The sequence below is a fragment of the Nycticebus coucang genome, chromosome 21 (genome assembly GCF_027406575.1).
Source record: "Nycticebus coucang isolate mNycCou1 chromosome 21, mNycCou1.pri, whole genome shotgun sequence".
In the NCBI taxonomy this organism is placed as follows: Eukaryota; Metazoa; Chordata; class Mammalia; order Primates; family Lorisidae; genus Nycticebus; species Nycticebus coucang.
The window spans coordinates 64,211,797-64,239,704 of NC_069800.1; the positions used below are offsets into that span (position 1 = coordinate 64,211,797).

General features: G+C 35.0%; 1 protein-coding gene across 1 annotated transcript in view; it reads right to left on the reverse strand.

Moving 5' to 3' along the window:
• SYCP2 (synaptonemal complex protein 2) overlaps positions 1-27,908 on the reverse strand; it is a 65,640-nt gene that overhangs the window by 27,545 nt on the left and 10,187 nt on the right. Inside the window, exons 10-23 of the mRNA XM_053574052.1 lie at positions 27,168-27,310; positions 27,032-27,084; positions 18,666-18,711; positions 18,019-18,114; positions 14,252-14,312; positions 10,770-10,918; positions 9,851-9,925; positions 9,269-9,412; positions 6,282-6,381; positions 5,122-5,279; positions 2,975-3,044; positions 2,616-2,673; positions 2,109-2,242; positions 1,539-1,972 (exon numbers count right to left, since the gene is read on the reverse strand). Coding sequence (XP_053430027.1) covers positions 1,539-1,972; positions 2,109-2,242; positions 2,616-2,673; positions 2,975-3,044; positions 5,122-5,279; positions 6,282-6,381; positions 9,269-9,412; positions 9,851-9,925; positions 10,770-10,918; positions 14,252-14,312; positions 18,019-18,114; positions 18,666-18,711; positions 27,032-27,084; positions 27,168-27,310 — 1,721 coding nt within the window. The remainder of the gene's footprint in view (positions 1-1,538; positions 1,973-2,108; positions 2,243-2,615; positions 2,674-2,974; positions 3,045-5,121; positions 5,280-6,281; positions 6,382-9,268; positions 9,413-9,850; positions 9,926-10,769; positions 10,919-14,251; positions 14,313-18,018; positions 18,115-18,665; positions 18,712-27,031; positions 27,085-27,167; positions 27,311-27,908) is intronic.

Below are 27,908 nucleotides of genomic sequence, written 5' to 3' on the forward strand. Positions count from 1 at the left end.
TTTTTTTTTTTTTTGTAGAGACAGAGTCTCACTTTATGGCCCTCGGGTAGAGTGCCGTGGCATCACACAGCTCACAGCAACCTCTTAACTCTTGGGCTTAAGCGATTCTCCTGCCTCAGCCTCCCGAGCAGCTGGGACTACAGGCGCCCGCCACAACGCCCGGCTGTTTTTTGGTTTCAGTTTGGCCGGGGCTGGGCTTGAACCCGCCACCCTCGGCATATGGGGTGGGCGCCCTACTCACTGAGCCACAGGCGCCGCCTGAAGAGAACTTCTAACAACAGAAAGTTGATCCTTAAAAAATCAGAGCACAGCTAAGAAGAGATGATCAGATTGCTGTACTCCCAGTAAAAAGCAAAGATTGGCTCAGGGAAATTCTGTGAAATGACCCTGAACTCTAAACAGTTTAAAATTAAAATTGAAGGACAGAGCTGTATTTGGACAAAAAGAATCTTACTCCCTTTAGGAGTGAGAGAACTAACAGCAGTCAGGACAGTAACAATACCAGGAACCAAGGAAAAAAGTACCCCCAAAAATATGGTTGTAGAAGAAAACAACCCAAATAGGCATAAACTGTGAAGTGCAGGTTAAAAAAAGGAAGATGGCCAAGACAAATAATGTCTGATTATGTACAATAAATGAAAATTAACTTTCAAATATCATTTGCATATTGAAATGTCCCAATGTATGAACATTTTATGCAAATTTGGCTGTGCAGGTACAATACTATAATAAGATAAATTAAAAGTGTATAAAACCTAGATTATTTTAGAATAGGAAAAAAGTAGATTATTAAAAGTGGAAACGTTATTCTGATTAAAACTTTTTCTTAATCTACATTATGGTATCAATGACAAAAAAGATTTATGATAACCATTACAAAAAGTAAAATTTTCTTGCATGCAAGTATGGTGCAAAATTGCCAAAAAAGATGTTCTACAGAGGTGATTATTCTGAAGAAGAAAGCAGGGGCTCCGCTAAGGATGGGCAACAGTTACAGTAAGATAGTCTCTTTCAAGCTATTTCCACTCTTTCTTGCAAAACCTTATCTAAGCTAAATGCATTCATTCAAAAAACATTTGGGATGCTATTGTGTGTAGCTGTGCTAGGAAATTCAGGAAAACAAATGTTGAATGAAACATAGTCCTTATTCTGGAAAAGGTGACAGTCACAGAGGAAAAACCCACACAAAAATAGTCATTTATAAAAAAGGCAAGAATTAGAGAGGTACAAACAGTTCTTTATACATATTCAAAATAAACGAGTGGGAAGAAGCTGAATAGAAGAGATAGGAAGTGCAGGCTTCGTTCCCTCTACACATATTACATGATACGTGCCTAGTACTGTTCTATCACGGCTGGAAAGGGGAGATGTAAGGAAGTAGTTTTAGGAGGAACTCACTCTTAAGAGTGGAGGCATTGAAATAAAGAGCAAAGAATTACACATGTTTAAATTTGCTGCAATCAAGCTTCTTTCACATTTTATGTTTTCAAGTAGGCAGGCACCCTAAGGGTAGAAATCAAAACACACTGAAAGCTCACCACGTTTTTTTGTTTCGAATCCCAAGAATTCGGCTCAGAAGTCAATTCTTTCCCTGATTTTCTATGACTTTTCACATTTTTTCTAGAAGGGCTTTTATCACAAATAGCAGAATTCGTATCTTTTGATAGTATATATTTCTTCCTATATATCAACGATTCTTCAACTGTCTTATTTAGGAGAACTGATTTAAAAGTTGTTTCAGATTCAATACGCCAATCATTCTGCTTGGTATTTTTAGTATTTTTCTCCTCTGAATATTTAGGATGATTTTGTTGCTGATTGTTTCTTTTGTAAACTTCTACTTCTCCTTTATCTATTTTATTATGGTCCACTCTTTCTTTCTTATATTTTACCTTCCTTGTTTCTTCAGAATTATCATCAGATATCGAAGAAGATGGTTTTTGTTTAGTAAGTTTTTTGTTTATAACAACATCTAGTGGAAAAATGAGAAATTTTTATTAATAAATTGACAACATGTATATTTGTTAAAAGGAAAAATGCTTATTAGACTTTTGAGGAAATTAGTATTCCCCCATACTATTACATACAGACAAAACTGTATGTTTCACCTTGATTCAATGTCTCTTCTGATGAAGCACTTGTTCTTCGGTTTTTACATAGTTTGATATTTGTTACAGGTGTCCAACATGCCCATTTGGAGAGCATTTTATTTCCACAGATGTTGTCTAAAATATCAGGTAATCTAGAAAATGAATTCATTTGTTTAATATATTACAAAGAATGTTTAAAAAGTCCATTGTTACTACTACTTTGATATCTACTTAAATATATTTTAGATGTTCTACTGTGTGTTTAAACTAAGTTAAATTTTATTCATATTTGATTACTTAAAAAATCTCATTCATTTTGAGTATCTCAATTTGAAAAGAGTTATGTTGGTTGACATGGAAAAAAATGTATATGCATTATTCATGGTACTATCAGAATATTTTAGAGATGATTAATTCTATAACTAATTCTCCATTCTAATAATATAAAGTCCTTTTCCTTCACCTGTGTTATATCTGACATAATATTACCATAGGCTAAATGATTTGATAGGGTAACCGACTTACACAGGTTTATCTCTTTTTTCCACTGCCTGTGAATCAGGTACAACATCCTGGAGTTCATCTAAATAAAAAAAATTATCATATTTACTTTTTTTCATGGATTTGGCAGGGTAAAATGGGAGTTCGTATAGAATTTATAAAGGTTCACATATTGTATGCCTCCTCCCTCACAGACTCATACTTCCTGGGAACAGAGACGATATCATATTTCCTTACAATCTCTAAAATTCTGGGTATAAAGCCAAATGTTCTTTCTAAATTTTTCTTTTCCAAATCAACAATGCCAGTGGGGTTAAAGGGATATATAGAGAGAAGTACATTTATTTTTTAAAAAGTAACGAAAATTATCATAAGGTACTTACTAAAATTTTTGTTTGGGAATTCAACATCCTTATTTTCTGTCTTTTCTACAACTGTAGCAGTTTTGAAATGCTATAAACACAGGAAATATGTTCATGTAAACTTTGAATTAAAGTGCTATATGAAATCTTTTAAAAGTCAAAGTATTAAGGTCTGAAATTTTTAAAATAAATTTCTTTTGCTATTGTAAGTTGAATGGTACTTATATCTATTTCATAAATGTTATGCCCATTTTCGAATACTGCCTATCCTAAAACAAGAGTGTAATTTTTACTGCACACAAGGAGGCAGAAGAGTCCATAAATTTTCTGATCCCACCCAAAGCCAGTATAATAAATCAATTTCCATCAGTTACTGACAATTTCTAGAACCTCCATGGCACATCTCCCACTGCACCTGATCACACAGCCTCCATCTGTCTGTCATTTCACCAAACTACAGGGTGGACATAAAGTTCATGTGCAATTTAAGTTTATGTCCACCCTGTATATAGAAATTTCCAAAAATTATGAAATATTGTTTTTAAAATTTTAGCTATTGCCCAGGTAATTTCTTGCCTACAGCAAGTTTCCCTTTTTCAACAACCACAGATTTTCCCCTTAATTTAGATCAAATAAAAATCTGCTGTCACTATCAGAAAAATCTATCTTCTAATTGAAAACATTATATTTTGCCTCATCCTGGCTGTCTTTCCTACTTAATCTAGCCAGAGATTTTCCAAACTGGGAAGGGGAGAAGTTATGGAAATATGCAGGTGTGTTCTGGGTTGTCACAATGACAGAGGGGTTCTCCTGACAATAGGTAAGCACAGTCCTACCTAGAATGTTTATTATTCTACATTATTACAACATTTAGAACCATGCCACACAACTGAAAAGTAGTGCTCTTATAAGAAAAACACTTAGCTAGATGATTTGAACTGTTACTTTTACTATTTTTTCCCAATATCTACAACTCTCTCACTCCAAATTTTTCTGCTCATAAGCATTTAAATTAAAAAAGAATGTGTCCGCCACCTCCTTTTTTACTCTAAAAGTTTACAAAGCTTTGAGATAATTACATATTTATGAACTAATGACATGATAAAATTCAGCCTTAAATTTAAACTGGACCCTAACATTGTCTAACATTTATACTTTTTCTTAGGCCTCTCCATGACATCTCAGTACCTCTGCCAATTCTTTACATGTCCCTGAGCCCTCTACTTTAACAGATACCCACGAAAAACCTGACCCTCCACAGAAAACAAAAGCTATTAGAGTGTTCCTCATCTACAATCTTAACTGTATCTCTGATCACCTCTTGTTTTCCCAAGAAACTATTTTCTCTTATCCAGTCCCTGCTCTGTCTCTTGGACTACCTGGAATGAATGCCCTTCTCCTCAGTATTCCTTTTACTTTTATTCACCTTTCAAAAATCAACTCGCTCTCTTTTATTTCCTTAAAAAACATCCCTTGATCTTTACACTCCTGTCTACTTATGATTGGGTTCCTATTTGCATCCCATAAGTACATCTGAGAACACTTATAATATATTGTGATTATCTTATTAATCTAATTCCCTTGCTAGACCCATGCTAGACTTTGACATACTTTAAGGATAGAATCCACTTGTACTTCATGTTTCTATATCAGAGCCTTCCCCACGGCAGTCACTAATGTGCGTAATAAGCTAAAGAGTTATAGCAAGTCCATTTCTCCTATCCAATATGTAAATTAAGAGTTCTAGAGAAGGAATAATCATAAGCTTTATTATAAGCACAGTAAATGAGTCATATGCCAAAGGACCCTACTTTCAAGGATAACAAATGTTACCTTAGAACAAAACGAGTAATGATTTAAATAAAATGAGGCACCGATTGCAAAAGAAGTTAGCTCAATATACAGAGGGTGCCAAAAAAGTGTACATATTTTAAGCTAGGGAAAATGTGTATTAAAATTATAATGCTCAGTATATACTGATAACAAAAGATGAATAAAGTCACATTGAGCACCCCTTGTAATTTCAGAAGTCAAATGTAATTTAAGTTATTACAAATTTAATACAGTTTTTCCTTAGCTTAAAATATGTACACATTGTTTTTGGCACCCTCTGTATTTCTACAATAATTTTTTTAAATTACTTAAAAATAGTTTCAAAGTAAAGTTACTTTGTCTGTATTATATCCTCTATTTCTTCCTTCAGATGGTTTAGATTTAAGGGATACAGCCTTATCCACTCCGTTTTCCAGTGTTTCAGAAACACCAGGTTTTTCTGCAGAACTCATCATTTGCAGTGGTGGTTTAACTCTTCCTCTTCGTGGTGTTGCTTAAAACAAAATGATAAAGAACAGCTACATTTTTTAATATATTGCTATTATTGAAGTACTTTTCATATGAAGGTAAAAAAGGAAAGTTCTAGGATGGTTCCTAGGCTTCAGACTTAGATAAATGGATATGAATGCCATTTATTAAGATAAACAGCAGAGAATAAAATCAGCCAGGTGTGGTGACATGTACCTGTAGTCCCAGCTACTCAGAAGGCTGAGACGGGGGATTGCCTGAGCCCAGGAATTGGAGGTACAGTGAGCTATATGATGAAGCCACTGAACCCCAGCCCTTGGGTGACAGAGCAAAACCCTGTCTCAAAAGAAAAAGAAAGAAAATGAAAAAAGGAAAAGAGAAAAAAAAAGAAAGAAAAAAGTGAAGAAAAAATTGTCAGGGAGGATGGGAAAATAAATTCAATTCTGAGCTTTTGAAGTTTGAGAAGCTTAGTAGAAACAGACGGTAAGTATTAAGGTTTCATAGAGACTATTTAAAGCAACTAGCACAGAGTATCAGATTTTGCATTTTTAATTTTCATTTAGCTCTTAGTATATACTAGGGACTACCTAAATATTTTATAAGACTGCTTAGAGAATGAATAATTTTTACTTAATCCTTTAACAACTTGATAAGGTAACTTTTCCCACTTCATAGAAAGGAAATTTGTTTTAAAATTAGCTAGAGGATAGTGTACACAAAAGTGCAAACCCAGGAGCGAGAGACTAAGCAGCCTGATAAATTTAACATTTAATCAGTTTATTATGCTGCATCCTGCTTAAATTATGATAAATTTTTACTGCTTAATATTAATATTTTGAACATTGTTTATATGTCAATATACATTATACCTTTCTTCTCTTAGAAAACATTAGTGGTTCATATCTGATCAATTTTCATAGCCCCAACTTATCCTTTATGTGTATTATTTCCAGAATGTCCTGAATTAACAAATGCCTCATCTACAATGTAATATTTGTTAGAAATATTCTAAGACTATAAAACTTACATGTGTTGATTAAAAGTATGGGACTTCTCACAGTGTATCTATCTGCACCAGGAACAATCATTGATGCTTCAGACATTTTTCTTTTGCTAGGAGTAGTAATCTAGGAGAAACAGCCATAGTAAACACACATTATTTTTGAAGTTCAATATACTACAGTTTTACACATAACATTTTGCCTTGACTACATGCAAAAGATAAACAACACAATATCCAGAAATTTCTGTGTTTTAGGCTGACTTTAAAGATTTTATCCTTATATTAGGTATTGAATAAGTAGGCAAAACAAGCAAGGAATATTTTTAAAGAATATTTATAGAACATCAAAATGTATGAAATACAGTACTTTTATATGCTAGCTGAAAGTATTTTATCAATATTAAGTTCATCTAGTTAACCATAGCTTACATTTTCCTACTCCATGACATGAAAGTGATGCTTGGATACATATTTATGTTAAATTACTTTGAATGTTTTCATAATGTTAAGTCTTCTCCAAAACTTTCACACATCTTTGAAAAGTGTATTAAAAGCCTGTGAAGACTAAACTGGAGTAAAGTAGTTACAGGAACTCACAGATTCACTGGCACATATGCCAATGGTTCCAATAAAGATTTGTCATCACAAAAGTGATTTATAAGAGTGACAGAAGTAAATAACAGAGGCAGGGACTAAAGAAGACAGAAGTTTCAGAGGGTGCCATGTAAAGGAGTAGAGGGAACATTACAGTGTAGAAGCATTAAAGAGCTGTTTTTAAAAGATACCTGCCCATAAATTAGGGGGGAGATGTGAGTTGTGTATGTGTATGTGTATGTAGGGGAAGGGCAGGGAGAACAGAAGAAAAGGGAATTCTAAGATTAACTTCTGAACCAGCACATTCTTCTTTAAGAAATTAGTTTCTAGTAGTATTAGTGAATGGATCCTGAAAAGCTACTTATTTGTATACACAAACACCTCAAAACAGTTCATCTTCACTGAAAACATATTAGATACTCAACAATACTGCACTATTCTTTAAACGTTGTTGTGATTAAGAACTTTCCCAGGGTCTAAGAATCTGCATTTTTTTTTCTTTTTATTAAGACAGAGTTTTACTTGGTCATCTGGGGTTGAATGCCTTGGTGTCATAGTTCACGGCATCCTCGAACTCCTGGGCTCAAGCAATCCTCTTGGCTCAGCCTCCCAAGTAGCTGGGACTACAGGCACCTACCACAATGCCCTGCTAGTTTTTCAAATTTTAGTAGAGACAAGGTCTCACTTTGCTCAGGCTGGTCTAAAACTCTTAAGCTCAGGCAATCCGCCTTGGCCTCCCAGAGTGCTGGGGTTACTGGTGCGAGCTACCCTGCCCAGCAGAATCTGCATTTTTAATAAGCACCCAAAATGATTCTGATATAAAGACACAAAAGATAACCTTTTATGATCTAATTACCTAGGGGTAGTAAAAGGTAATATTTTAAATTTGAGGATACATGCCTAAAGGAATAAAGAGTAAAATAAATATGTCCAAAATTATGGAAAAGCCTAAGAGAGTTATAGTTATCTAAAGGTAAGAAATTAGTAATAACTGAAATAATCAGGAACATCTCCATGAAGAAACTAAAAATGAAGCAAGACTTGCAAATGTAAATATGCTTTTGATAAGTAAAGGTAAAAAAAAGAATAAATAAGATGAATGGAGACCTAGAAGGAGAATGAGTAAGGTGTACAAAAGACAGTGAGACAAATGAACTTACTAAAGTGGAGAAAACACACTATAGTTTTAATAGAAAGGGGTAAAATTTAATTATAGAAAGTCCAAATGTATTGAGTCACTGAGATGAACACAGAGATCATGAACCTTTTTTTGGTGAGAAGAATGTTACTGGGACACTGATATTTAAGAAAAACCACTGGTATACCATATGGGGTAGCTCACAGGACAAAGCAATGATGTGAAAGAACAATGAGGAGGCTACTCTGTTAACCCAGCTGTGTTGGGATAAGTAATGGTGGAAGAAGAAAGGAAGAAAACATGTTAGAGATATTAAGACAGAATAGTCACTAGCATCTTGGTTCTAGATATGGTGGAGAGAAGAGGCTGGAATCAAGATACTGATGAAAAATATTACTGGTAGTATTACTGAAGTATAGAGACAAATGCAGAGTTGAGGCAAAAGCTAAAGTGTTTGAGCTTAGACTTCAGGAAAGGACTTGAAGAAACAGAGGAAATATGAGAATGGAAGGCAGAGATGCAAGTATAGGACTTTGAAATCTGGGGCATTTTAAGAGCTCAAATTATGTATATAAAAGAAGCTCCTTAAAAGGAAGGCTGTAAGATATTCAAAAGGCTGGATATCAGGCTTTTGAGTTTAGAGTAAACCTGTAAGGAGAAGGTGAGGGTAAGTATCCCTGATGTAGTAAAAGAAGTAGGAAGAGAATTTGGATGCTCAAAATAGAAACTGAAAAAGAGGAGGACCTTAAGAAAGAAAGGTCTATCAACAATGTCAAGTGTGACAGCAAGTATGGGGACAAAAAGGCTGAGAAACAGTTCTACTGGATGTGGCCTAGAGGATATCCTTCAGTGGAAGAGGAAGAAAAGGAGTAAGGAAAAAAACCTAATACTTTTTTCCTTTCCTCATACAATAAACAGAACATTATAGATTTGTATTAGACGTTATAGCCAAATGCAAAGAGCAGAGAGGTTAAATGCAAAAAAACAGGTTTTCTTAAAAAAAAAAACAAACAAAAAAAAAAAAAAAGGTTTTCTTATGTATGTCTAACTTGTAATTTATAAGTAAAAAGTATAGCTTATTTTGTACTAACCCCTAAACGTACAATTTGTGAAGACACAACCTTTTGTTCATATTTGTAAAAGGCACAGAAAAAACTCTGAAATGTAATTCGTCAAGGCCATTAGTATATAAATTCTAGTTGCTATTTTCCTACATTTATATATAGCAATAATTTGATCCATGCTAGTTTTATATATAACTATTTTGATGTCACTTTACCTCAAGCTGACTATTTTTTCTGTCCCCTTGATTACTGTTGTTGATATATTTGAGAGATTTAGCAAATTCCTTTGGGGAGCTACATTTTTCTTTAAAGCTAACAAGTTCTTCTACCGGTGAGACTTGACTTTCTGGCACTAGAATCTGTTGGATAATGTGAAAAAAAGTATTTAAACCCGCAAAACATAAGAACTTCTAAAAATCACTGGATATCATAATTAAGCTCCTACTTTTCTCACATTTACAAACGTCACTCTCTCATCTATTCATGAACTATTATAATTTTTACAAACTGACTCAACAAAAAGTATCCACTTTTTCAAATAGACATGAAACAAGCTTTGACATTAGTGGAAGGACATACACATATACTTTAATTATTAAATTTACCAAACAGATATTAATAAGTCTCTACTCTCTATACTAAAATAATTATCTTTTAATCACATGTATTTTATTGAAGCATCGTTTATACTGAGACCATTTGTTTTCTTTATATTCACATTCCAACATCAACCTTATTACTATTACTTACAGTTAAACTTAGCCCAGTGATAAAAACCAAATAAATCAGAGACATACCTGTGATCCACTTGCATCAAAAAGTATATGCACAGATGTCTTGGCAACTGAAATACCTTGTTTTCTGGTAAATTCCTAAAATTAAGATAATTCAAAATGATGTCATTTTCCTCATTTTCTTTACATTTTTTCAGATACCAATTTCTTTCCACTTAATGCAATTTTTTCTATTTTCTTCTAAAGTCATCAAATTATCCTAAATCATTACTTTGCATATATAAATACCTACTCAGAACACTTCCATTACTCCCCACTAACCATGATCTCCATAGTTCCTTTGTGCCTACAAGAGTTCCTCAAAAATATATCCTATCATATTCTTTAATATAAACATCTTTTGCACTATCCAAATTTGTTAATAGACTATCTCCCCAAATCAGCATATAAATTATCACCTGAGATTCTCTAAACAGTATCTGGCTTATAATGTCTTCCACAATCATAGAAAGCATCTTACTTAATCTACCTTCAACTTCCAAGTACTTTTCAAGCCCCAGACCCACAATAAAGCCTCACCTTCACAGCCGACTCTTACTAAGCACCTCTTTCTTCCAGCTTCTAGAATGCATCTTGTCTATGCCTATTTACTTCTTCGGACACATCATTTGTATAATGCTCATAAACAATGTGTCATAGCATAAAATAGTACTTTTTCTCATTTTATTTTTTAAACACCTGGCAGGAAATGTTTTGAGCAGTTGCTGCTAATTTTGTCATTTGAAATACTTCCTAATAGGTGTCTCAAAGGATATGGCTAACAAGCTGATGGCTATTCCACTGTGCAAATTTAAAGAACTAAAATCTATGTGTCATTTTAAGAATTCTTAAAATGGAATTAAAAAAGTGACCAAAGCTATAGCCACAGTTTCTAGAATTATGAAAATAGTAAATACATATTTAAAAGAGTTGAAAAACTTACCCTATGTTTATCTGTACCAAAAATTTTTTGAGTTACATTAGTGATTTCTAATGATGCATCAAAATACAAAATCAATTCTTTCCCTTCTCTTTTGCTAATTTTTACAATATTTTTCAGAATTATGATCAGCAGCTTCTTTGATTCTCTCACTGTATACAAACAAATCAGTCTATTAGTTTATTTATTATATTAATTTCTATGGTATCACTCTATAGGTATACTATAAATAACAAAAGCATTCAGCATATTAAATTAGTTGAATCAAAATGCAAACTCTAAAACTTGTGTCTAATCAATTCTGACATTAACTGAGAAGGGGAAAAGACAGGGGCATCAAGGGGGATAGGAGAACAAGGACACCTGATCCTCAACATTACCTACCTATGTAAACAAGTCAACTTACCTTTCAGAATCTCAGAGTCCTGACCTATACACTATAGCACATTGTTATAATTGATAAGACAGAGCCTTCAATAGGTTCTAGACCCTAACAAATTCTTAATAAAATATTCCTTGAACATATCTGGGAAAACTGTTTTCTTAATTTCAAAAAGGCAAACAAAAACAATTTTAATTCCATCCAATTACTATGTTTCTAGGTATAAGCATGTATTCAAACATACTAAATCAGCAAACGTTATATATTATGTTGAAAGTAAATAATAACATTTGATAAAAATTAAGTGCCAGGGAATTGTGAGATGAGAAGGATTTAGTTCTTATCCTTTACAAATTTATCAATCCATTAAAAAGAAAATATGGTAAGTTGAGTGGCGCCCATGGCTCAAGGAGTAGGGCGCCAGCCCCATATACCAGGGGTAGCAGGTTCAAGCCCAGCCCCAGCCAAAACTGCAAAAGAAAATATGGTAAGTGCCAGTTCATAAGAGGTATTTACACTCTATGCCTCTAAAGTTACCAAAAAAATTACCTGGCACCCAATTAGTGTGCCTGTATTACGGACTAAAGCTTTACCATCAAGAGCCACCATGCTCCTGTACTGCCTTTGGCCTGGCTCCTGCTGTTGGCTGAAAAGACTCCACACCTGCTTTTTATTCTTTCGCTATGATAATTCATCAAAACATGAATTTTTCAGGTTAAGGATGCCTGTTAAGTTTGGCCCTCCAGATACTCCATCTCTTAACATCTTTGCATTTGTATCCTCCTTTATGTCTCCTGCAAATGGAAGAGTTCTTTATGCAGATTCTCTAGGTCTTTCCTGTATTGATTCATATTTCTGGTATCTTTGTTCACCCTTCAAAGCAATTTTAGAACTCTTTTTCTGGAATGACCATCAGAGGTGTCATTGTATGGCACACAAAAACATGCAGCAACAATAATAAACACCACTCATCAAGACACCACCACATGTCGACATAAACACACCTGTGAGACACTGATATATTAAGATTATAAAAACTTACTGGTTTATACAGTAAGTGCATGGTGGCAAATTTGTGAACTTAATTGTCAGACCTCAAATGATGACATCTCTAATGGCTATTCCAGAGAAAGGGTTCCAAAATTGCTTTGAAGGGTGGACCAGGTGCTGGTGTTGGTGTCTAGCTTGCCAAGGGCAGTACTTTGAAAGTGACCATAGTGATATTCAGCAACGAGATAAGTAGCACTTTTTCTAGAATTCATTAATGAAATGAATTATCAGAACTTGTACTCAATTTTCCCCTCCAAACATATGCCAAATTTTGGAGTGAGTGAATTAAAAGGCTAGAGAGGTGGGTTGGAATCCTATAAAAGCCAGAACTATATCTCTCATAGTCTCTTGGGCTCAGAAGACAGAAACTTAACTGGCTCAACTAGCATGACCACACATGAGGAATAGAGGCAACCAAGACAGAGAGTCAGTCTACTAAAACTAGAACCAAAGATGGACCAGCAACCATGATTGGACTTAAACGATCAGTCCTGTACCCTCTCTGCCTAAGAAGTAGGAGAAGGGATAGATTAAAAAGAACACAAAGAAATTTTGGGGATGGTAGATATGTTTAGCTATGATGGTTTTCATAGATATACAGTAGAACCTTCATAACTGACCACCTCCCTACATTTACCACCTCAAGTTGAATTAATTTTCATAGACTAGACACGCACCACATGTACCTATTAGTATGCTAGGCCTATTTCCTTATGTTGACCACCTCTATATGTTGACCAGGTTGTTACAGTCCCTTGATCAAAAGAGGTTCTATATAACACATACACACACATATAGAGGTGAAGACTTATCAATTTCTTCAACCTGATGAAGGTTGTCTACAAAAAACCTTTAGCTAATAAAATGATTAATGGTAAAATTATAAAAGTTTTTCCATAAACCAAGATCAGAAAGTAGGCAAAGATATTCACTTTTACTATGTCTATTTAATTTTGTATTGGAGGATCTATCAATTGCAATAAAGCAAAAAAAAAAAAAAAAAAAAAAAGAAAGGGAGTACATTAGGATCAGAAAGAAAAAAGTAAAACTGTATTTCTTTTTGTAGATGCCATGAATGAATGCCTAGAATATCCTCAGGAATCCATACTACAAATACTAAAACTAAACAGTATATTTGGCAAGGTTATAGGATGCAAGGTAAATATGCAAGAAAAAAATTGAATTTTTATATACACCAGTAGAAGGTATTTATAAACACAATTAAATATCAATTCTACTTTCATAAAAGGTAAGACTTAATACTTGGGAATAAATTCATTAAAAGATGCGAAAGACAGGCAAATTACGAAATCTCTAAGTAAACATCCAATAAAAAAAAAGGAAGTCAGTCAGAGAAGACTGGAATAAGCAACTAGTCCTTCAGTGCAAAGACAAATGTATATCCACACAAAACAATAGCAAACAGGGAACCATGACTTATAAAACTTTGAGAAATCAAAAACCTAAATAAATGAAGAAAGACACCAATGTTATGGACTGCAATAGTTACTACTGTTAACATGTTATTTCTCCCCATACAGATCTATAATCCCAATTACAATCATAAAGGCTTATTGAAGCAACTGATAAACCAATTCTATAATTTATATGGAAGTTTAAAAGGCCTAGAATATCCAAAACAATATGAACAAAACCCCCACAATGTTGGAAAACTTCTACTAGCTAACTTAAGACTAACCATAATCTACAATAATCAAAACAGTGTGGTACTGGAATAAAGAAGTAGACCAAAGCAATAGATTAGAGCACCAGGAAACAGACGTGTTCTTACGGAGTTATATAATATTTAACAAAGGAACCAAAGCAATCCAGTAGAGAAAGGGAAGCCTCTTCAGCAAATAATCTTGAAATAACTACATGTCCATTCTAAAAAAAGAACCTGTAATCCCACAAATGTGATAAATTTATGAATGTGAACATCTGAAATTGTTGGCTTTGCATTCATTAATTCATTTTGTTATCCCAGAGATGATGCAATTTCTATTCCATATGATAACAATTAAGAAATAATTATAAAAAACAAGTTTAATACCTTCAATGCTGTATAACTGTACTTTTTCCTCAGGCACAGTGACTGCTTCCCACTGATGATCCTTAAATTTAAAAACAGGTTTTGTCCATAAATAAAATAATTTGTTCATTATTCAAAGCTTCTTTCATCCCCAACTTTTATGTTACTCAAACTATAAAGCCTACTTTTTACCAGACATCTCTAAGAAACCAGTTTATATAACTAGATAGCAACTTTTTTGCTCCATCTTAACTACATAATGTTATATATATTACTTTAATACCTGTTCCCTCTTAAGAGAAAATGATGGTATTGGCAGTTTCCTATTCTTAATCAGAAAGGAATTAATATTTATTAAAGAAAATCTATTTTTAAAGTATTACCAAATCCTTTTATTTTTCCTTTGAAATGGTTTATGAAATCCTACTCATTCCTCAACTCCCACTACTACTATCTATTCTATGTCCTGTAACCATAATATTTAATTGACTGTCCTTTACTCAAACATTGAATGCACATGAACAACAGCCTAATTTTCCTTTCTAAGTATTTTCATTAAAAATTTGTACATCTGAATGAAATGATTTTGAATTCACAAAGTTATAGTAAAAACTAGATACCATTCTTTAAAAAGTGAATCCTACAGCTCTCTCCAAAGCTTAGCGTAGCTCATATTTCTATGTGCGTAAAAAACTTGCTCCTTTGAGGATTATGCATATGCCAGCTGGCACACTTCATCTCCAGTGATTTTTATGATCTACCAATTTCAAAATGACCCTTCCTCATATGTTGAGGCAACTGGCTCACTGCCTTCGTTTTGGAAAAAAATACATATATATGTAGTATATAATAGAAATTTTCAAACCGATTAAAGTAGAAATCACTTAACAAACTCTTAGCCGGGTTCAATAGTAACTAATTGGTTGTAGCGATCTTGTTCTATTTTCACCTCCTACTCTCCCCCCCATTATACGCCTTTCTCTTGACCTCAGATTTAGCCTCCAATCCCCCTTTTCCCTCATCATCAGTTTTCTAAAGCTCTCTCTTACACTTATAAAAAAGTATCTAACAAAAACTCCTCCTTGAATCTACTTCTCACACTATTCTCTCTTTTCCCTTAACTTGATATCTTTACCTCCTCAACCTGTATTTCAACTTTCTGGAATACCTACAGTCTCGTCACTTAAGTGAACTGTTCTTTCACGGTTAGCAGTTTTTATTTTATTTAAGTCCCCCAGGAGCATTTGACAGTATTGATCTTATAAATACTCTTACTTTGTCTCCATGACACAATACCCATTTAATATGTTCTCTTTTGGCTGATTCTTTTTGGTATGCTGGCTAGAGCCTTTTATCTATCCTGTAGATCTGTGTTTTTCACAGGTTTTTCATCCAGGCACTCAGCTTCTATAGAGATCTCCACTTTTGGCCTTGTACCAAGCTTCAGACCAACATATACAACTACCTACCAGATACATAGCATCTTCAGCTGACTATCCCATAAGCCTCTCCAAAGCAATACATTTAAAGCTGAACTCATCATCCTTCCCCTACAAAATTTATCCTCCCGTGATAGCATTCCCATTCATTTAATTATCCAAGTGTTATTAAGTCATCCTCTTTTCTTAACCACAGATCACACTAAATTAACTAAATCCTCCCTCTTCTCAAGTTTTTCTGGAGTTTATCCATTTCCATCCATCTCCCTTATCCCTTCTCAAAACCATGCCACCATGATTGATTTCTCACCTGGATTATTACAAAAAGCCTCCTAAGTGGAGACTCCCTGGTATCTTCCCTTTTAAATCTATTCTCCCCACTATATTTTAATCCACTCTTCCTGCCAGGGTGATCTTTTACACAAATGTATTTCCTAGTGCCTAATATTTATCTGGCACATAGTTAAGTTCTCAATAAATATTCATTGGATTGATGTTACTGCTTACAACTCTTTTTTGGCTCTACATTGCCTATTTCCTTCCAATCACCTGTGAAATCTATATATCTTTGAGTTCTTTCAATATTTCATTTATTCATTCTTGTGAAAAATATGAGCCCTTGAATAGATATAAATAAAAACAGGCAGGTACCAGATGCCTTATCTCATCAATCTCATACTCTATGTAGGAAAACACACAAACTCATATACACACAATGATACTACTACAAAGGAAATAAAACAGGACAATGTGATATAATGTAGCTGTGAGGCTACTTCATATTGAGTAACTATAGAATACCTCCATAAAGAGATTACATATGTGCTAGTATCTGAATGGCAAGGAGTTAGTGTGAAGATCTTGATATGTTCTAGGCAAGAACTAGGGAGCAGAAAGACCTCAGACAGGCACCACCTGTGCTACAGAAATATATAAAAAAAGGAATGTTTCTGGAATATGCTAATCCTGGAGAATGTATGAGACATCAGAGAAACAGTCAAAAGCCAGGTCATAAAAATGTTTTCTATGCGATGTCAAAGAGGTTTGAGAAAAAGGGTTTGAGTAGCCACGATATGAAGAATGGTTTCTAGAGAGAGTGAGAGGGGAAACAGGTAGGATATATTACAACTATAGAAATTCAGATGAGAGAAGATTCTAAATATATTTTCAGAAAGAATTCCCCAGCATCGTGATCAGTGCCTGGCACATTGTTCTATTTCCTTTATAGTAGTTTGTGCACATTGTGCTGTTTTATTTCTTTTATAATAGTTATTGCTATTTAACATCAACACTATTCTCTTCTGCCAAAATGGAATTTTAATTCCTCAAAGAAAATTTAGGTAAAAATACAGCTACCAACCCTGTAGGAGAAACACACTAATAAAAACTGTTAATGCCCCTGAGAAGCAGTGTTTGTCACTGGAACTCAATTTTAATCAGGCATTTTAAGAAGGTACTTTAAAATATAAAAGAAAAAGAGGCACATGGAAATTCTAAGAGGTATTTCATTAATGTTCACACCTATGAGGAATTTACCTGGAACAAAAAGCAAAATTATATAAGCAGAAGAGCAAAAAGACTTAAACCTTACTATAATAGCACCAGCCACAACTAGATTAGTAAATGCTGACCAACTCTAAATTGAAATTTTGGCAAAGTGACTACACAATTTGAACTAGAAGTATGCCAATGTACCAAATATGAAGTGGTACCTATTAAGAAATTATGACTCAGGATTTTTCTCAGGTAAAAAAGATTAACAGTAGTAGAAAATATGCCACCTGTTTAGAAGTATAAGCATAGCTACAATATAGCAGAGAAAGAAAAGAGCTGAAATTCACTCCCAAATGCTACTACCCCGTTTCCCTGAAAATAAGACATCCTCTGAAAATAAGACCTACTTACAGGAAAGATAAGACGTCCCCTGAAAATAAGACCTAGCGCATCTTTGGGAGCACACCTTAAAATAAGACACTGTCTTATTTTCGGGGAAACAGGGTATAATTATCAGTTCCTCACTATTTTCTAAGAGAAGATTTTATGAATCAATAAGACTATTTGTCACTATATGTTACTGAAATGTTATTTATTAGCAAGTAATTTATTTCTGAAAAGCATATGTTAAAATTTAGTATTAAAATTTATTGTTTTATTATAATTAAAAATCAGAAATAATTTTTATCTTTAATTAACTTGGTAAGTTACCACTCTAATCAAAACTACTAGAACATTAAAATCTAGCAAAAGAATAGCCTGAAAAATAGACAAAGAAATTTACATGCTTAAGGTGAATTGAAAATTTTATATATACATATACACATACAATAATACTGAGGGAATAAAGCTTACATCATTATCTCCAGCAATGTAGAATGATAGAGTCTGGCTTCCAAGATTAAAATCAATCCAAAATTCCTCAAGTTTTTCATCTGATGGTATTTTCAGCTAAGAAAATAAACGTAAAACTAGTATAAATTATACTTTAAAAAATAACAACGGAAAGTTATAATTATGGCTAAATCTTCTATAAATAAAAAAAGGTATAGCTAGAAGAAGAGAGAAAAGACAAGTATAACATTTAGATAAATGTAGAAACAAAAGAAATTCTACTTTAATATTTTACACAGAAATTGGCTAACTCCAAGAAATTACAAATATTCCAAGTACTAACAGAGATTAAAACTACTGTATCAGTTTAAGCATATTCATAGATAATAAATCAATTTGGGACTAAGAAAATGTAAGAAAATTTGGATAACTACAGCCTTTATATTCCAGTTATTCTCAGCTATGTATGAATATGCAGTTTCATAAAATTTCTCCTGGTGTCACTGTCATATGCAAAATACTAGACTGTACTAGACTACAGCTGTATTTGTGATATATTTATGGCTATTTTTAATGTTCTTATCAATTGTTTAACTTATAATTCACTTGACCCTTGCATTAAAATCTATCCAATAACTAAAAGAACATGCGCTAAATTTAAAACTTACCTCATATTTATCAAGAAATACTGACAAACAAGGGAATGTAAAGACTCTGAAATTAAAAAGTAGTTTAAGAAAACAATTAATAAGCCCTCATAGTATAATCTTGTCCAGCCATTATAAATCATGCCCAGAATCAAATCAGGCAATGATCATAAATAAAATATTCTTCTCTTTAATACTTTTATAAAATAAGTATTTAATGAAAATTTGTTCGTGTAGAGAAAAGCCTAGTACTTTAGAATACTATACGGCACACTGTTTTGAATACAATGACTGTACCAAATGCACAGAATAAATGCATTCTGAACCTCTATAAGGTAATAGGCATTGCAAATACTGCTATATCATTAAAAAATGATGAAAGTTTATATTACGTGTCCTTTATTCAGAAAGATTATACTTATAGTATGTTAATAATAAAAGATGACTTGTTTGCTACACATATTTTCATTTCAGTATGTGTATAAGGAGAAAACTCAAGTAACATATGTATATCTAAATTTTCTTTTTTATTTTTTTTATTATTAAATCATAACTGTGTACATTAATGGGATCATAGGGCACCATACACTGGTTTTATAGACTGTTGGACACATTTTCATCATACTGGTTAACATAGCCTTCCAGGCATTTTCTTAGTTATTGTGTTAAGACATTTACATTCTACATCTACTAAGCTTCACATATACCCTTGTAAGATGCACCGCAGGTGTGAACCCACCAATCACCCTCCCTCTACCCACCTCTCCACTCCCTCCCCTCCCTTTCCCTCTTCCCCCTATTATTAGGTTATAAATGGGTTATAGCCTTCATGTGAAAGCCATAAATTAGTTTCATAGTAGGGCTGAGTACATCAGATACTTTTTCTTCCATTCTTGAGACACTTTACTAAGAAGAATATGTTCCAGCTCCATCCATGTAAACATGAAAGAGGTGAAGTCTCCATCTTTCTTTAAGGGTGCATAATATTCCATGGTGTACATATACCACAATTTATTAATCCATTTGTGGATCGATGGGCACTTGGGCTTTTTCCATGACTTAGCAATTATGAATTGGGCTGCAATAAACATTCTGGTACAAATATCTTTGTTATGATGTGATTTTTGGTCTTCTGGGTATATGCCTAGTAGAGGAATTATAGGATTGAATGGAAGATCTATTTTCAGATCTCTAAGTGTTCTCCAAACATCTTTCCAAAAGCAATGTATTAATTTGCATTCCCACCAGCAGTGTAGAAGTGTTCCCTTTTCTCCACATCTCTGGTCTTGGGATTTTGTGATATAGGCTAATCTTACTGGAGTTAGATGATATCTCAAAGTAGTTTTGATTTGCATTTCTCTGATGATTAAAGATGATGAGCATTTTTTTCATATGTCTGTAGGCCGTGTGCTTGTCTTCTTCAGAGAAGTTTCTCTTCAAGACCATTGCCCAGTCTGCGATGGGATCACTTGTTCTTTTCTTGCTTATACGTTTTGAGTTCGGTATGGATTCCGGTTATTAAACCTTTGTTGGAGACATAACCTGCAAATATCTTCTCCTATTCTAATGGCTGTTTTCTTGCTTTACTTACTGTGTTCTTGGCTGTGCAGAAGCTTTTTAGTTTGATCAGGTCCCAATAGTATATTTTTGAAGCTGCTTCAATTGCCCAGGGGGGTCCTCCTCATAAAATACTTGCCCAGACCAATTTCTTCAAGGGTTTTTCCTGCACTCTCTTCTAGTATTTTTATAGTTTCATATCTTAAGTTTAAATCTTTAATCCAGTGAGAGTCTATCTTAGTTAATGGTGAAAGGTGTGGGTCCAGTTTCAGTCTTCTACAGGTTGCCAGCCAGTTCACCCAGCACCATTTGTTAAATAGGGAATCTTTTCCCCACTGAATGTTTTTAATTGGCTTGTCAAAGATCAAATAACGCTAAGTAGCTGGATTCATCTCTTGGTTCCCAATTCCATTCCAGACATCTACTTCTCTTTTTTTGTGCCAGTACCATGCTGTTTTGATCACTATCAATTTATAGTATAGTTTGAGGTCTGGTAGTGTGATTCCTCCTGCTTTGTTTTTATTTCTCAGTAATGTCTTGGCTATTCAAGGTTTTTTCTGATTCCATACAAAATGAAGTATTTTTTCAAGATCTTTAAAGTATGACAGTGGAGCATTAATAGGGATTGCATTGAAATTGTATATTGCTTTGGCTAGTATGGACATTTTAACAATGTTGATTCTTCCCAGCCATGAGCATAGTATGTTTTTCCACTTGTTAACGTTTTCAGCTTTTTCTTAGAGTTTCATAGTTCTCTTTATAGAGATCTTTCACGTCCTTTGTTAGATAAACTCCCAAATATTTCATCTTCTTTGGCACTACTGTGAATAGAATAGAATCCTTAACTGTATTTTCAGCTTGACTATTGTTGGTATATATAAAGGCTACCGATTTATGAATGTTGATTTTAGTAACCTGAGACACTGCTGTATTCCTTGATCACTTTTAAGAGTTTTGTAGTAGAATCCCTGGTGTTTTCCAGATATACAATCATATCATCTGCGAAGAGCAAAAGTTTGATCTCTTCTGATCCTATATGGATACCCTTGATCGCCTTTGCTTCCCTAATTGCGGTGGCTAAAACTTCCATTACAATGTTAAAGAGCAGTGGAGACAATGTGCAGCCTTGTCTGGTTCCTGATCTGAGTGGAAATGATTTCAATTTAACTCCATTGAATACGGTATTGGCTGTGGGTTTGCTGTATATGGCCTCTATCAGTTTAAGTAATGTCCCTTCTATACCAATTTTCTTAAGTGTTCTGATCATGAAGGGATGCTGTATATTATCAAAAGCTTTTTTTGCATCAATTGAGATAATCATATGGTCTTTGTTTTTTAATTTGTTTATGTGCTGAATTATACTTATAGATTTACGTATATTGAACCAGCCTTGAGACCCTGGGATAAAACAGACTTGGTCATGATGTATAATTTGTTTGATGTGTTGCTGGATTCTGTTTGTTAGGATCTTGTTGAATATTTTTGCATCTATATTCATTAATGATATTGGTCTATAATTTTCTTTTCTTGTTGGGTCTTTTCCTGGTTTGGGGATCAGGATGATGTTTGCTTCATAGGACATGTTGGGTAGTCTTCCTTCTTTTTCTAAATTTTGGAACAGGTTCAGTAATATAGGTACTAATTCCTCTTTAAAGGTTTGGTAGAATTCTGATGTGAAGCCATTTGGTCCCGGGCTTTTCTTTTTAGGGAGGTTGTGTATGGTTGATGCTACTTCAGAACTTGATATGGGCCTGTTCAACATTTCCACTTGATTCTGGCTAAGTCTTGGAAGGTGATGTGCTTCCAAGTATTGGTCAATTTCCTTCATATTTTCATATTTCTGATATAAAGTTTCTTGTAATATTCATTAAGGATTTTTTGAATTTCTGAGGAGTCTGTTGTGATTTCGTCTTTGTCATTTTTGATTGATGAGATTAGAGATTTTACTCTTTTTTTTCCTGATTACGTTAGCCAAAGGTTTATCTATTTTATTGACCTTTTCTAAAAAACAACTTTTTGATTTATTGATCTGTTGTATAATTCTTTTGTTTTCAATTTCATTTAATTCTGCTCTAATTTTGGTTATTTCTTTTCTTCTACTGGGTTTGCAGTTGGAATGTTCTTCCTTTTCCAGTAGCTTGAGATGTCCCATGAAGTTGTTACCTTTCTCTCTTTCTGTTCTCTTGAGGAAGGCTTGCAGTGCTATAAATTTCTCTCTTAGGACTGCCTTTGCATTATCCCAGAGGTTCTGATAATTTGTGTCTTCACTGTCGTTTTGTGCCAAAAATTTGGCAATTTCCTTCTTAATCTCATCTCTGACCCAGCTATCATTCAGCATAAGGTTATTTAACTTCCATGTTTTTGTATGAGTATGCAGATTCCTGTTGTTACTGAGTTCAACTTTTATTCCATGGTGGTCCGAGAAGATGCAAGGAATAATTTCTTTTCCTTTAAATTTACTGAGTTTAGACTGTGACCTAAGATGTGATTGATTTTGGAGTATGTTCTGTGGGCTGATGAGAAGTATGTGTATTCAGTTTTGTTGGGATGAAATGTTCTGTAAATGTCTGCTAAATCCAAATGTTGGATGGTTAGGTTTAAATCTAAAATTTCTTTGCTCATCTTCTTATTGGAGGATCGATCCAACACTGCCAAAGGAGTGTTGAAATCTCCAACTATTATGAAGCTGGAGGAAATCAAGTTGTTCACGTCTGTTAAGAGTTTCTCTTATAAACTGAGGTGCATTCTGGTTGGGTGCATAGATATTAATAATTGAAATCGCATCATATTAAGTATTACTCTTAACAAATATGAAGTGACCATTCTTATCCTTCCTTACCTTTGTTGGTTTAAAGCCTATTGTATCTGCAAATAGAATTGCAACACCTGCTTTTTTCTGATTACAATTTGCCTGAAATATGGATGACCATCCTTTCACTCTGAATCTATATTTGTCTTTTACAATAAGATGTGACTCTTCTATGCAACAAATACCCTGTTTCCCAGAAAATAAGACAGTGTCTTATTTTAAGGTGTGCTCCCAAAGATGCGCTAGGTCTTATTTTCAGGGGACGTCTTATCTTTCCTGTAAGTAGGTCTTACTTTCGGAGGACGTCTTATTTTTTGGGAAACAGGGTATCTGGCCTGAGTTTTTACATCCAGTCAGCTAAACTGTGCCTTTTCAGAGGACAGGTTAAGTCGTTCACATTAATAGAAATATTGGTAAGTCTGGTAAAATTTTGGGTATTGAGTTTTTCGAAAGTCCAGTGGACATTTTTAATCCTTTCGCCACTGTGGAAGTTGGAGTTTGATCAAAAGTTTTTGAGTGAGTTTACTTTTGTGGTAGAGGATTGGCATAGTCATTATGGAGAATAGGTCTGAGAATATCCTGAAGAGCTGGTTTGGTTATGGCAAATTTCTTCAACATATGAGTGTCATTAAAGTAATTTCTCCATCATAAATGAAACTCAGTTTAGCTGGATACAGGATCCAGGGTTGAACGTTATTTTGCTTTAGGAGATTAAAAGTTCATGACCACCCTCTTCTGGCTTGAAAAGTTTCAGCAGAGAGATCTGCAGTCATCTAATACTCTTCCCTTTGTAGGTAATGGATTTTTTACATCTGGCTGCTTTCAGAATTTTCTCCTTCATATTAACTTTAGTGAAGTTAATTATGATATGCCTGGGGGATGTCTTATTTGAATTAAGTCATTCTGGGGTTCTGAAACTGTCTGCTATCTGAATTTCAGAATCTCTTGGCATGTCTGGAAAATTCTCTTTCAAAATTTCATGGAGAAGGGCCTCTGTGCCTTGAGAGGCCACTTCATCACTTTCCGGGATTCCAGTGAGGCGGATCTTAGCCCTCTTCAAATTATCCCCAAGCTCTCTGAGAGAATGATCCATTTTTGCTCTCCATTTCTCTTCCTCTTTGAGAGTTTGGGAGCGTTCAAAGGCTTTGTCTTCAATGTCAGAAATCCTTTCTTCTGCTTGCTCCACTCGGTTACTGAGGGATTCTACTGTATTTTTCAGATCTTTGAGGGCTCCAAATTCTTGCTTCAGTGCATGAAAATCTTTGGTGGTTTTGTCTTAAGACAAAGACAAAACCAAAGAATTTGTTAAATTCTTGAGACAACTTTTGAATTTCTCCTCGAATTGCTAATTCTGACTTTTGAACTGCTGCTTGAATTTCTAATTCCAAATTTTCCTCCATTTTATTAATCTTGTTTGCAATCCAAATTCTGAATTCGATTTCTGACATCTCGGCCAGCTGTTTATGACTGGATCTTCAGTTACATCTGCCATATCTTTTCTTGGGGGGGGAGGGCGGGTTGATCTAGTCTGGTTATTCATGTTACCAGAGTTTTTCTGCTGATTCTGCCCCATGATTGTTTTACACTGTTTGACTTTTCCCCTGGAGCTTTGTCGAGGACCTATACAATGCTATGGCCTGAGAAACTGGGGACCTGTTTTGTGTGGTGGGGCTAAGTGGTTCTGTCTTGTTTTCAGCTGGTCTCTGTTCAACCCTAGTAAAACAGTTACTCTGGTTGAAGTCTCAGCTGTGGAGAAATACCAGCAGTTAAGTCACCCCGCCCCCCACAGGCAACAATTGGAAAAGGAAAATCAAACCTCCCTACAACCACACACCCAGGGCACCTCCTGAATAGTCCTCAGGCGATTGGCTCAGTTCAAAAGGTCCAAATTAATTGTCTCAGTCAGCACCTGTCTCAGGTGGGAGAGTTTAAAAGGTCTCTGGCAACTGGATCGCAGGGGTCTGGTGACTACTGAGATATGGCTTGCTCCAGTGCTCCAGGGAGTCAGGAGGACCCAATCAGCAAATAGATCAGTCTGGGAAGGTTGATGAGTCCTTCCCCACCTTGCACCTCTGTCACACCCAGTCACTGATAGTCCCGCAGGACTTTGACCCAACTGCCTATAGTGAACAGATACTCTAGGGGTTTGCATCTGCCTGAATCACAAGGAAATCTATTTCTGCTCAGCCAGGCCACTGCGCTCTGCCTCTATCTAGCAGGGGGACGTGAAGCCTGACAACCTCGGGTACTTGGTGGAGGCTTGGGGTGTTCACTCAGTTCCAGCCCCACCCCTGATTGATGTTACTGACAGAACAGAACAGAACAACTTTGTGGGAATTTGTTTCTGTCCCTGCTAAATTCCCTACAGAAGAGAAGCTGTTTTGAGTTCCCAGAGCCTGCACCTCAGGCCCTGTCTTTGCTTCTGCAGGTTTATATTCAGTTACCTGTCAGTTCTAGCCTCCTGTCTTCCTTTTTCTATAGACTGACGATCCCCTGAGGGCCGGGTGCCTCTTAGACTCAGTAATGCGGTCCTGTGGGTTAGCCCCGCCCTAGGAACTTCCCAGCTCTGTGCTTGAGTTTCTAGTCCCCGTGCTCCACCCAGGCCACTACCACCTCAGGCAAACCCTTTACTCATGGGGCCTGTGTTTCCGTCCCAGATCTGTTCCGTGGTGATTGCCACCTAAGTAGATGCCCAGCCTCCTCTGGTTGCCCAGGGAAACAGGGGGTGTGGCTTCAGAATATCCGTGAGTGAGCCCTATTGTTGCCAAAAGACAGCTGCTGCTCTGCACCTCGGGGCATCACCGCTCTGGTGTGGTTCCCTCTCAGCCGACCATCCTCTCCTCACTCCCATGCCCCAGAGTCAGCACTGACCATCTGCAGTTTAAGCCCTGTCCACACCCCTTGAGAAATCACCCAAGAATCTGGACTCCTGGGGGACAGGCCTCCAGACCTCAGAGTGAGAGTGGAGGGGAGTGCTGGGAGCTCAGAGTTGCAGGTAGAGAATATATACTGTTTTATACAGTTTTATGCCTTGCAGGAGAATGCCATGGCACTCTAGTAGGGAGGTAGGTCCAGTTTTTAGAGGGTCTCTCCTGTGGAGTGTAGTGGGAGGACCTTTCAACTCTGCTCATTTGTTTGTGGGGCACTCCAAGCCGTTCTCATGGGGGAGGGGACTCCTGTCCGCTTTGTGATGGATTTTGTACCTTTTGTTTATATTCTTGGGGTTGCAGCTTGCCTCAGCAGGGTTGATGTGCATTCTTCAACCTTCTCTCTTGGTGCAACTCTAATCCACTGGGTTACTTGCTAAATTTCTGTCCTTTAACTCTCCTTCTGAACGGGAGCCTCTGTGGAAAGCTGGCTTCAGTCAGCCATCTTGTCTCCACCCCCCAAATTAAAAATTAAGTAGGGAGAATAGAAATTAAGTCGTTCAACCCCAGTCCCAGAGCATAGCTGTGTCCACTCGTCCAGGTACCGTCTGGGCAGAGCTGAATAGTCACAACAGAAACCGCATGCCTCTCCAATTAAAACACTCCAGGGTAGCCAGCAGAATCAGGGCAAAAGTCCCAGACAGCCTCCTTTAACAAGTCAGGTTTCCTTTTTTCCTCCTAAAGTGCAGGTAAGCAGATCGGGGTTGGTAGGGTAGCTCCACCACGGTCAGAACCATGCCTGGATGGTTTCTTGTGTCTCTAAATTTTTATTACCCCTAAAACACTGAATAATGTGTATGCAACTCAGAAATATAGTAATTTTCAAGAAAGCTATTAATGTGAAATAAATAAAAATGAAGTTTTTGCTCTAAAAAGTACAAGACAAAACAAGGCCAGTGAAGGATTATTTCAGACTACAGTACAGTAATTTACTAAATGATGTTATGGTAAGACAATTGTTTTAAATTTAATATTCATTCATATTTTACCCTCCAACATAACAGAACAAATAGTTTAATTTATAAAGACTCTACATTGGGTACTCCCTCTTAAACTCTATTTCTTTACCAGTAAACAACTGTATTAAAACTTACCTTCTCTTGTCTCCAAGCATGCCATTTATAAAGTTGAGAAATATCCTGCAATCCTATTTTTAAAAAGAGAAACTTTTTAAACTCATAATAAATTTTTAAAAAGTCAACCGATTTCTTTTATTTTCATACAACTTACTGTTTCAAACTCATAGTCTTTAATTCTTTTAAATGCAGTAGCAATGAAATCCATTGAAAACCAGTGACATGCCAGTTCTTGTCTTTGTTTTTCTGTGGTCATTCTACATAAAGCTTCTACAATGCCTACCTGTAAATCATAATCTATAAAAAAGTTAATCAATATGTGATTTGAAATTATGAAAAATAAGTTTATGTAATAAACTCCCATATAATTTATAAGATATCAGAATAAAAGAAATAAGAAAAATATTAGTGTAACTTATTCATTGAAATATTTCATCATTACAGGAATTAATGAAGCCCATATATATAGAAGAAAAAAAGTGAAATTATAAAAAAATTAAAACTTCTAACTATTCAAAGTCATCACCAATTAATTATCATTAAAGTTACAAAACACAGAATAACTCATACTATAGTATATAAGTCACAGAATCTCTGTTTTCCTTTCATGTAACATATTTGCAGTTATCCCAAAGTACTTTAAAACCATAGTTTATTCTCTATGTAAATTATTACATCAGATTTTCTTCATAGGAAACAAAGAAATCTCAAGTTCTTTTAGTAAATACATTGCTTAAAAACAAGTCTATGAATGCCAAGAATATTAGACTTTTAGTCGCATCAAAAATACCATTTGAGGAATTTCTTAACACAAGTAATTAAAATCTATTGGAAAACCGAGTTATTATTCATAAATCTACCATTAGGCACAATCACATTTATCTAACTCCTAGTG